General features: G+C 34.7%; 1 protein-coding gene and 1 pseudogene across 1 annotated transcript; one reads left to right on the top strand and one right to left on the bottom strand.

Annotated features, from left to right (window-relative positions):
• Positions 1-4133: 4133 nt before the first annotated feature.
• Positions 4134-7249, top strand: LOC108986487 (40S ribosomal protein S14-3-like). The gene is made up of 6 exons (XM_018959114.2): positions 4134-4284; positions 5443-5562; positions 5658-5703; positions 6252-6337; positions 6479-6608; positions 6980-7249. The coding sequence occupies exons 1-6, from the start codon at positions 4282-4284 to the stop codon at positions 7045-7047; spliced, it is 453 nt and encodes a 150-aa protein (XP_018814659.1). The 5' UTR covers positions 4134-4281; the 3' UTR covers positions 7048-7249.
• Positions 7250-8722: 1473 nt separating this feature from the next.
• On the bottom strand, positions 8723-9377 carry LOC108986481 (annotated as a pseudogene).
• Positions 9378-12450: the final 3073 nt, after the last annotated feature.

Here is a 12450-nt window from a genome sequence, read left to right on the forward strand (position 1 = left end):
AGGAAATGGAAGAGCAGAAGTTAATAATTTGAATGCATAATCTATTTTGCCTCAGGAAACTCAATATATATCCATGGATAAACCAAAAATTGCCTCTACTACAACTTTGGTTGCTACTAATATATATGCGAAGACTCATTTGAATGATGAGGGGAACAATCAAAATAGTCTCCAAGGAACTTCTGGAACATGCTTAACTAAATGTAAAAGAAGAGCAAGGGGAGAGACCAATACAACTATGCAGAGGCCAACCAACTCTTATTTTATCAAGAAGAGAAACAAAAGTTCAAAGCAATCTCTCTACTGATGAGGACAAACCATGGACAATGGGGAAAAAAAGATCTTTAGGATCCACTATCGACGGAGGCTATTAATCAGCCCCACCGGGAGAAATAAAGCTCTTAAGTTGGAACTATCGAGGGCATGACAACCGTCGGACAGTTCGAGACCTTAACCTTATAGTTAAGGTTGAAAATCCTAGCATATTGTTTCTTATGGAAACTAAAATGCACAAGAATAGACTGGAAAGAATAAAACAAAGTTTGGGTTTTAGTTGTTTGTTTTGTGTCGAGGGTGTTGGCAAAAGTGGTGGATTGGCTTTGGTATGGAATGAATATGTTAAACTTAACATAAGTACATATTCTCAAAGACATTAATTCTTGGGTTGAGCACACAAACTCATCTTGGATCCTTACATGTTTTTATGGTAATCGAGAAATAGAAAAAAGATATGCGGGATGGAACATATTGAGACACCTCAAGAATCACAAACCCAAAATGTGGCTATGCTTAGGAGACTTTAACGAAAGATTTAAAAAGGTGGAGCAACAGGAAAAAATTAATTAAGAAAGAATATTGCAGATAGAAACAAAGAAATTGGAAGATATACGACAATCGATGTCTGTTAATTCAGTGGAGGAAGTAAAAAAGGTAAAAAATGAACATTGATAAATTTCTGGAAATAGAGCATCTGAAATGAAAACAAAGAGCTAAGTTGACATGGCTTTAACAAGGAGATAGTAACACAAAATATTATCACCGTTGTGGAAGCCAACGCAAGAAGAGGAATACAATTACTATGATTATGGATGATAATGGGCTTAATATTTCTGATCCTAGTGACATAGGAAATGCTTTTACTCAATACTATAAAAGTTTGTTTGCAACATCTGAACCTATAAATATAGAGGCTTCCCTTAATGCACTCGATCAAAAGGTTACTGAAGAAATGAATCACAACCTTCTGAAGCCTTTCATAAAAGCTGAGGTTCAGAATGTTGTTTTTCAAATGGGTTCATACAAGGCTCTTGGTCCTGATAGGTATGAGACATGTTTTTATCAAGACTATTGGCATGTTGTGGGAGACGAGATATGTGAAGCTATTATCTCTTTTCTAAATTCAAATGATAGTATTGAAGACATTAACTTTACATACCTGGTTATGATTTCAAAGATCAACAATCCTATGAAGATTATTGATTATAGACCTATAAATTTGTGCAATGTTATTTACAAAATTATCACAAAGATGCTTGCCAACAGATTGAAGTTGATACTCCCTTCAGTTATTTCACAAAATCAATGAGCCTTCGTTCCTGGACGATTAATTACTAATAACATTTTAGTGGTTTAGGAGACCCTTCACACAATGAATGCACAGTTACATGGACAAAAGGGTTATATGACTCTAAAACTGAATATGAGTAAGGGATATGATAGAATAAAATGGAATTTCCTCAAAGCTGTCATGCTCAAGCTTGGTTTTCATTCCAGATGGACTGAGTTAATATTAAAATGTATCACATCTTGCTCTTCTCTATTTTACTAAATGGGATTCCTCAAGAAATATTCAAGCCAACAAGAGGTCTAAGACAAGACTGCCCATTATCACCTTTTTTATTTATCATTTGTGCTGAAGTGTTGACTGCACAACTTTATGATGTAGAAAAAAGGGCTCATTTCAAGTATTCCACTAGCAAGAGGTGAGATAAGAATGAACCATATATTTTTTTGCTGATGATAGCCTATTATTTTGCCAAACAAGTATAGAGGAGTGGGCATGGTTGAATCACATTTTGGAGATCTATGAGGAAGCTTCAGGACATATAAACTAAATAGGGAGAAGACCTCATTACTTTTAAGCAAGAACACTAAGCAACAAACAAGGGAATATATCATGCAAGTTGATTGTTTACGAGTTCTTCAGACATGGAGAAATATCTTGGCCTTTCATCTCCTAGTGGTAGATAAAAAAATGTCAGCTTTTCAAGGAATTATTGGAAAGGTGAGTAAGAGGATTGAAAACTGGAAAATTAATTCTCTCACAGGCTGGGAAAGAAATCTTGATCAAGGCTGTTGTTCAAGTCATTCCTACATATACCATGAGTGTATTTTTACCGCCAAAGGTATTGTGCAAAAAGCTTAACAATATAATGTCAAATTTCTTGTGGGGATCTCAAGATAACAACTCCAAACTACAATGGAAAAGCTGGAAATATATAAGTTATGGCAAAATAAATGGTGGTCTTGGTTTTAGGGATTTAATGAGTTTCAACTCAGCTCTACTAACCAAACAAGTTTGGAGGATGCTCACCAATCCAAATTCTTTGACTGCCAGAATCTACCAAATACTTCCCTAACAATTCTATTCTTCAAACTCAATTAGGATCAAGACCTTCTTTCACTTGGAGAAGTATTAGGTCAGCTATTAATATCATTAATGAGGGTCTAATATGTCGTGTTGGGAATGGGAAAAAGATACATATATGGCAAAATAAATGGATACCGAGAGAAAGATCAAGTAGAATCCAATCACCAAGGAAAGTCATGCCAGCTTCTGCAGTTGTGGCAGACTTAGTAGACCAACAAACATGATGGTGGAACATAAACCTACTAAAAGAGATCTTTATTGAGGAAGATATATTGGAAATCTTAAAGTTACCTGTTAATGTAACATCTGCTAAGGATAAATTAGTATAGAAGGATACTTCTAATGGTTGTTTCTCTGTAAAAAGTGCTTACCATCTACACAAAATAGCAATAGCAAGACAACAAAGAGGAATCTTCAGTAAAAGGTATTCATAGTAAGCTTAGGAAAGAAATCTGGAAAATGCATACAACCAATGCTGTTAAAGTGTTTATTAGGTGTGCATGTTCAAATGCTTTGCCTACTAAAATGAACTTGTACAAGAGGAAAATTGTTAACAATTCTATGTCCTATATGCATGAAAACAGATGAAACTCGTGGCCATCTTCTATGGACATGTCCATCTGCACAAGATGTTTGGATACTATGTAGCAGGAAAATCCAAAAAGCCTCTATCACAAATGATGATTTTGGAAATATATTTATGCAAATACTTCAAAGAGTTGATCATAAGGAAATAGCTCTGTTTGCAGAAATAGCAAGAAATTTATGGTTTAGGAGACATAAACTGGTATTCAAAGGTACCTTTTTGCATCCCCTTGCCCTTTTCAATAGAGCTAGATAGGCATATGAAGGTTGTCAAGAAGTAAACAAATAGTGTAATAAAATAGTATCATCTTCTTCAAATCAACAGATGGTTATACAATGGGAAGCTCCACCAACAAATCGGCTTAAACTAAATTGGGATGTTGCTGTCAAACCTGAAGCTAATAAGATTGGTGTTGGAATAGTGATAAGGGATCGAGAAGGGGAAGTAATTGCTACTTTAATGTAGCCATTAAAATTTTGTACACATCCTACAAAAGCAGAAGCAAGATGACTAATTTTAGCTGCTTTCTTTTGCAAGGAACTTGATTTACAAAATGTCATGTGTAAATGCTATCTTAAATCAGGACAAGCAAATTGGGAAGTTTGGATGCTTATTGGAGGACGATCACAACATACAAGATGGAAAATCAAACATGTCAAAAGACATTGACAATGGTTTTTTTTTTTTTGTTCCTAGACATTGACAATGTTAATCCTTGTATCCAGTCCCTTGTAAGGGCTGAAAGCCAACTGTCATGCTTTATCGAATGAAAGTATGTCAGTTATAAAAAATAAAAATAAAATTAAAGGATGTGTCCAAGCCCTAAAATAGGAAAGGCCCCAAGTCAAGTGGTTATCTCATAATAAGAGTAATACGTAGGGACTTCCCTATAAATTCAGAAAAACTCGTTCCCTACCGGTAAGCCCTACAACTCCCCCTCCCCTCGTATAAAGCCAACCTTTCATCTCAGAGGCCGAAGCCGCATTCCTCAGCCCAAGAATCACCCTCGCGCTCTTCCTGACTCTCTGATCTACTCGTAGCAACCATGGTAAGCAAAATAGAAGCCCATCTCTAAAACTTCCAGTAAATTAATGTCCTAAGTTCTTTCTTTTTAATTTCGTGATTGTTTGCCGAGAAAGGGTGGTAAGAATAATGGGTAAACACCAATTCTATCTGTTAGGTTATTGGAAAAGGTGGGAAAGTGTAAACAAGTAGGATTTCGTGTTCGTTTTGGATGAGGAAGGAAGCTAGAAAGTGAAACGAATCGTCGAATGCTATTGATTTTTTAATATAGTGTTGTAATTTTCGAGGCCCTCTCATCTTGCCAAGAAACCTATAAAAGCAATAGGAAAAGTTGAAGGCAGATGTATAGCCATGCTGTTAAATTTAATCGTTTGTTTTTTCTGAAAACAGGCTAATTATATTAATTTGGTCTAGTATTCTTGCAATGCTTGGAATTTATGCTGTAGACTCCGTGAAAAATCTAACATCTCGTTGAGGTTGTGGAAGTGCATCGTTCTCTTACAAATATATAGTTTTTTCTTTCCGAAAGTTAATGAGATGGAGGAAAGACCTTTAGATGATGGCGGTTGCTGTTTGGTTTTAAAAGGACAGGAGGTCGACAGAATTGCCCAGTTTTTATTATTATTCATAGTTTATGGTTCGGGCATAGTTCAAGATGCGTTGTACTGATTGGATTTAACTGATTGTTTTCTCACTTGACTAGTAGGATGAAATGTGCATAAGGATTTACTGAATTTCTTAATCTCACACCGGATGGTTCCTGCTCTCTCTCTAGATTTGGGAAATGGTGTAGAAAAACCACTTTATCCCTGTCAAATGGTGTCTTTCTTGTGTGAAGAACTGCAAGTTGTAGCATGGTAGTATGGTTGGACCAAGCACTTTATTCGGTTTCTGGATGGTCCTTAGTAAATTTTGTCTCATAGGAGATTTCATTTTCCTTAAGAGTATAGATTATGGAAAATTTTTTAGCTTTCTCAATATCACCTTTTCTGTTATGGTATTTCATTCCAAGAAATGCATTTCTACTTTTGTACTGGTTAGCATCCTAGTTCATGCATGTACATACACTTTCATACTGGTTTGAGGTGCCCATTTAACATTTATGAGTATATGAAATATTGACTTTTGTGAGATGACAGATGACTTTGATTTTGTATTCTTACATTTTATGGGCGTTCTGTAGTCAAAGCGAAAGCAAAGGGAACCAAAGGAAGAAAACGTGACCCTTGGCCCCGCTACCCGTGAAGGAGAACAAGTTTTTGGTGTGGCTCACATTTATGCATCTTTTAATGATACCTTTATTGTGAGTGACATTACTCATGTTTTAAGATATTTGGTTCTCCAATCGTAATTGTTTTGAGCTTGATTTTAAATGCTTTTCTTGCTTGGAAACCACAGCATGTGACTGATTTGTCTGGAAGAGAGACACTTGTTCGCATCACTGGTATGCCTCGTCTTAGTCTTTAATGGCTCTTTGTAGATACTCTGTGTAATGTTTGCTCTAGTCAGGTTTTTAATTGTGATGCTTGTGTCATTTTTATGTAATCCTTTTTAATCAGACAAAACTTACTATTTGATTAAGTGATGTGGTGTGCATTGTTTGGTTGGAAAGATAATTTCACAACGCCTAATCTTCCAAACAACTTCACTGACTGGTTACAATCACTTTTTGTTTCATATTGAGCCATTAAGTAGGCACTGTAGGTCATCAGTCTCAGCCTAGGTTGTGGGTTTTGTCTGTCGTTTTTCATTTATTCCCACGTACATGGCTTGGTCTGTGTTTGTGCATTTGGTTATGTTGACATAATTACATCTATGAAGCATGCAATCTTACTATCACTTGAAACCTTAACAAAGAAAACAAATTGAATTTCGTTTTATTTGCATCTATATAATTCTTTTCTATAATTACCTTCTGGTGTCTCTGAGAATTTAATTCTCACTAGTGGATCCCCCATAAAAGGTGAAAATGAACCTTTCTTTGAATTGTAGGTGGTATGAAGGTGAAGGCTGATAGGGATGAGTCTTCACCATATGCAGCCATGCTTGCAGCACAGGATGTCTCACAAAGATGCAAGGTTTCTTTCATTCCTTTTAATATATGGATTTCTTTTTAACTTCAGGATGGTTATTTATGGATTTTGTAGTAAGCGATACATCTCCCTGGAGGAACTTGGCATGCTTGCTTGCCTGACTGATTGTCATTCAATCCTAAACAGGAACTTGGCATCACTGCTCTTCATATCAAGCTCCGTGCTACTGGAGGCAATAAAACTAAGACTCCTGGTCCTGGTGCTCAGTCTGCACTCCGTGCCCTTGCTCGTTCTGGAATGAAGATTGGTCGAATTGGTAAGGATCTTACTTTTTCTTAATGCTTGAAGTGTATATACCACATCTGGCATGTATACCATAATTGCCTCGGGTGGATGTAGGCACCTCAAAATAATTTTTATTGCATAAAGATTTTGCAAACAATATTCCATGGGATGAATTTCTTTGATTTTTTTATCCCTACTTGGGGCTTTTTTCCAAGATTGCCTTGATTTTACCAGTAATGTGCTTATCAGGATGGGCTCTGCCTGAACTTCAGCAATCAGAGGAATTCTTGCATTGGAGTGTTAATATACATCCCGATTAGAATTTTGAATTTATTTTTACGAGCTTAACTGATGGGAATCAGCATATGGCCTTGAATCTTATTTTGTGTGTTATGTTTACAGAGGATGTGACTCCAATCCCTAGTGACAGCACAAGAAGGAAGGGTGGTAGAAGAGGGAGAAGGCTGTAGGCTGTCTTCTCTCATCCCATCAATCAGCTCTGGGGCTGGTGATTTGGTTGCCTGGGTCGCAACATTTTTGTAGTTTGGACAATGGTCGACTTTTCTTTTATACGAATCTTAATGTAAGAATGAGGAGGGTGAGAAATTATCAATGCATGGCATTTATGTTCGGACAAATGAATTATATTCTGAGTTGTGATGCTTTCTGTGAGTTTCTTTTTTATCTTTAAGGATTAATGGATTTATGGCCATGCAATGCCATATCAAGAGCACAGAAAAGTCAAATTGCCCATTACTCGCGGATGGGATGATTCAATTCTGGGACTAAAATATAAATAATCTATTTTATTTGAATGAAGCAACTCGTGAATTAACTTGAACTCATTCAAATATTAAACAAGCTGTTTAATAAAATACAACTCGGAGAAAAGCTCGACTCGTTTTATTCTTAAACGAAGAACCACTACTCGCTCAAACTTGTTTGCAACCTTATTCTTAAGGCGTCAAGTTGGATTTGGTTCTTTTGAGCTGCGCGACTGTCCTGAAAGCAAACAGTAAGTTGTACATCGCACACTTTGGGCTGATTTGAATTTAGAGATGAGATGAGATGATTTTATATGAAAATTGAAAATAATATTGTTAAAATATTATTTTTTTAATATGTGAAAATTTAAAAAAATTGTAATAATGAGATGAGATGAGATGAAATATTTTCTAAATCCAAACGGAGTCTTACTATGGCCCCAAGCTTATCTTTGTGTAGTTATGCGGTGTCACAATTTCCTTGAACTTGTCTAATTGGACATGACTTGGAGAATAATATTTCATGACTTCATCTAAATTTTATCAGTCAAGTCCTATATATTGAATAATTTGAATTATCTAATGCGTTTTAACTTGTTTTATTAGTCAATCGCTTAAATCAAGAGTCATTATATATATATATATATATATATATATATATATATATAGAACACACATCAATTAGTGTGACTAGATATAATAAAATTCAAGATGGAAAACAACATTTCTGATCTTTCATAACTTCTTGTTTGTTTTTTTTATTCCAATATCATTCTTGACTCATCTCTAAACTTTTCATAATGGCATCCGTGACTGTAACTCATTTACAGGCTCACGGGTGTCTACCATATTCATGACATGTATATCTAAATACACATCTGCATTCCTCAAACTTCGATTTCTAGTAATAGAAGAAATTTAGTAATCGATTTTTAGTAATGCATGAACATCATTCGATTTCTTGTTTTGAAAAATCGTAACTAACTTTCATATATGTATACCTTTTGATTTAACATACAGACTGGTTGTATCGAGAGACGAGATAAGATAAGATGATTTTAGATGAATTGAATAAAATATTGTTAGAATATTATTTTTTAATATTATTATTGTTTTGGAATTTGAAAAAATTGAATTGTTTATTATATATGTTATGTGAAATTTTGAAAAAGTTGTAATGATGATATGAGAATTATTTCATATATTTTTCATCGTGAATAAAGGGATAAATTATTAAAGTCAATGGTGACAAACGCGCGTCATGATACCATACACTTCTTGTGAAGAAGGGTCATTATTCAAAGAAAGTAAAGAGAGAAAAAAAAAAAAGAGTTAGATATGATAAAATAGCAACTACGGGCAATGCATGCCAATGCCATCCTCAGATCTTGGGAACAAGACCATCCTTAAGAGCTTGAATGGTGGCAACATTGGTCTTGAAGGAATATTTAGCCAACACAGTGTCGTTGATCCCAGTGGCAAACAAAGTGTTAGGAAGTGAAACAGTTAATCCAGCATTTGCACTCCCAAAAGCTGAAATTGCTATAGCAGAATCTTCAGAGTCAGCATTGTACTGAAAGTGAACAAGTCCTTTGGGAAACACAAACATATCACCAGTTTGTAGTGTTCGAGTGTAGAGCTTGTTGGCTGTATCAACAAACCCTACCTGCAGAGAACCCTCAACAAGAAAAAGGAGCTCAGCCGAGCGAGGATGCATGGATGTGGGGTGGATTAGTGGTGCCATTTGCAAATTCAAACACAGCATAGGAAACACTCTGTCCTTCCAGAGCTGGGAATTCAACCAAGCTTGCTTTAAAAACCTTAAATGCCGTGGGAGGTTGATCTGCTCCGATAAGGGAACGCATGCGCATGCCAGTAAACGTGAAAAAGTTTCCATCAACAACGCTGAAGTTTTTGGGGACTGGAAAATCTGTTAAGATGTCTGGATCACTGGCGGTTGCTATTTTGATGATGGCATATGAAAAAACGTCTAGTAGTGAGAAGAGTTTCATGGTGAGAGTTTTAGAGGCCGCCATGCATGGAAGAGAGCTTTGAGGTTAGGAATAGGATGTTTTGAAAGAAAGGTACTTAGGATTTGAAAGAAAGGTACTTAGGATTTGAAAGAAAGGGCTCTATTTATAAATTAGGTTGTTATTGTAATAGAATTGAATCAGCCATGTTTGTAGTCCTTGTGCATGGATGACAACTACGTACAAAGTCATTGATCTTGTTGTAGCTAAGCTAGCTGCAGTTTTATGGTCGTCTTCGTCTTATCACTTGGCTGGTACGTACAGGACATCACGCAAGAAAGTGCAAATTACTTTGTTTATCCTTGTAAAAGTATATGCTTGGCTATTCCTTAAGGTTAGGTTTGGAGAATGATCAGTTGAGATGAGCTGAGTTGAGATCAAATATGAAAATTAAATAAAATATTGTTAAAAAATTATATTTTGATATTATTATTATTTTAAAATTTGAAAAAATTGAATTTTTTATTATATTTTATGTGAAAATTGTAATGATGAGATGAGATAGGTTAAGAGTGTTTTTCAATCCAAACAGTGCTAATTAATGAAGAATGATATCATTAGTCTTGAGATCATGAAGAATGGCTACTTAATGCTCTTAATTAATTTTCTGTATAATGCTACTATTCATCTTAATCACACTTAATATTGTATATGCATTTTAAATAGTTCCATATGTGTGTGTGTGTATGCTACTTAAATGGATATTCACTTGAGATGCATGGATTGGATTTATTCACTAGAATGTATTGACCTATATGGCTATATTAGGGAAGATTAATTCACGAACTTCATGAGTTTTCCATTTTGTATGATATAAATATATATATATATATATATATATAATATAGCAAAATTTTAGTAAAAACATCTATTTATAAACTTTATTTTTTCGTTACTCCACACATGACATTTTTAGTTTATCATTGTGTTTTTTGATATATCATCATTATCCACTTATTTTTTCTTTGTTGTTGTTTTTTTTTTTTATCTAACGGTATTGTTTCTCAGTAATAATGATTGTTTGTTTTAATTTAATAGTTATATATATTATTCTTTTATCTAACAATAACTTTTGTATCTGATGATCATATCTTCTTTTCTATCCTTCTAATGGTAATATTTCTTCTACGGCTCATTTTTTTATCTAACGATTAAGCTCAATGTTGATGGCTCTTGTAAAATGGACTACAGTAGTGCGGCGACCACAGATTGTAAAATGGAATCGACCAAGACAAGGGTGGGTTAAGCTCAATGTTGATGGTACTTGTAGAGGTAACCCAGGGAGTTGTGGAGGGGGTGGTATTTTGCAAAATGATGAAGGGCGTACGCTGGCTACTTTCTCTTCCAAATTTGGTTTTGGTACTAATAATGAAGCGAAGCTTAAAATGCTTATTTCTAGCTTGTTACTTTGTCGGGACATGGAGATTTCGAAGGTTGAGATAGAATGTGATTTGGCTTTGGTTGTACAATGGATTAAGAATAAAGCTTTACAGTTTGGTATTTATGAGATTTTTGAGAGGAGCTTATTCAAGCTCGATCTTCATGGATTTGATTACACGATTTCTCATTTGTTTTCAAAAGGTAATAAAGTGGTGGATTTCCTAGCAAGATAGAGGGAGGAGGGTTTGAATTGTGATATGTGAGTTCCGATTATTTGCCACTACGCGTTAGAGGTTTGCTTAGATTGGATTATCTTGATTTGCCTAGTTTACGTGTTTAAGTTTAATTGTACTTGTTTGGGGTTGATTGTTATGTTGGTATTTTGTTTTACTTGTTATGGGTTTTCCTCTACCATAAGTGAAGATTTCATTCAATAAAGTATGGACATGCCGTCCTTTTTTATTTTCCTTTTTTTTTTCGAAAAAAAAAAATCTACCAATTATATATATATTTTTTATATCTAATGGTTTTTTTTAATTTAAATTTATTTTTTTATTATTTTTCAACGATCATATCTTTTAAAATCTAATAGTTATATATATATATATATATATATTTTTTTTTTTGTAAAAAATCATTTGTTATATTTATCAATCACATCTGATGGTTATATTTTTTTAGTGTACGTACTAATTCTTCTAGGGTGTAATTCTCTCGCTATAAATATAACGTCCATATTCTATATAGTTTCATAACTGCTAGCGATTACCACCGTGGGTGACATCGGAGTCCATGATGTCGTGACAGATCTTCGAGTTTAATGATTTCACAGTCATGATCATGGGCCATACAGATCTGCCCACAGATCTTTATGCACAGATCTATATGACCCAGGACTGTGAACCGAAGTCTTTTGTTCGATTTGTTAGGTTTTTCTAATATGTAAGACTGTATGTTTGTTTGGTTGTAAATTTAGTTTTTGTTTTGGATTTGTAATGTTTTGTTCAATTGTGTTTGAATTTTTTGTATGATTTGTAACTTTCTAAGATATGTAAGTTTGTATTCAATATTATGTAAGTTTGTAATTTACAGTGTATTATGTAAATGCAGTGTTGGACTAGGTGGCATACGGGCTAGGGGTCAATCCACCCCCACATTCGAATGGGGGCACCCACCCACGGGGTTGGTACCAGTGTTTGGGGGCCTAAATTGTAAGTTTGTATTTAATATTCTGTATGTTTGTAATTTATAGTGTATTATGTAAATGCAATGTTGGACTAGGTGGCATATGGGCTAGGGGTCAATCCACACCCACATTCGAACCTGCCCACGGGTCCGGCACCGGTGTTCGGGGGTCCAAAATGTCCCTCCCCCAAGTAGGGGCGGGGGAGAGACGGGCACCCCTAACAATAGTAAGTTAATATATTTTAATGAGAAATGCTACTATTCTATTCCAATCATACCGCTCTCACTTTGTCTCATTGTTAGGCAATGGTACACCACTTAGAGGCACCTGGTTTATTAAAAAAATATTCAATATATATTAGCATTTAAAAATATAAAAAGAATTAAAATTAAAATCTTAAACTTTTTTATAATTTTTATATTTTGAATTTTTTATTTTTTTTAATAAACTACGTAAAACAACTAGTACCTGGCACGAAGTCATGAGTAGCATCACTCAATTTTAATCATGACG

This window comes from Juglans regia, chromosome 5 (genome assembly GCF_001411555.2).
Source record: "Juglans regia cultivar Chandler chromosome 5, Walnut 2.0, whole genome shotgun sequence".
NCBI classification, from domain to species: Eukaryota; Viridiplantae; Streptophyta; class Magnoliopsida; order Fagales; family Juglandaceae; genus Juglans; species Juglans regia.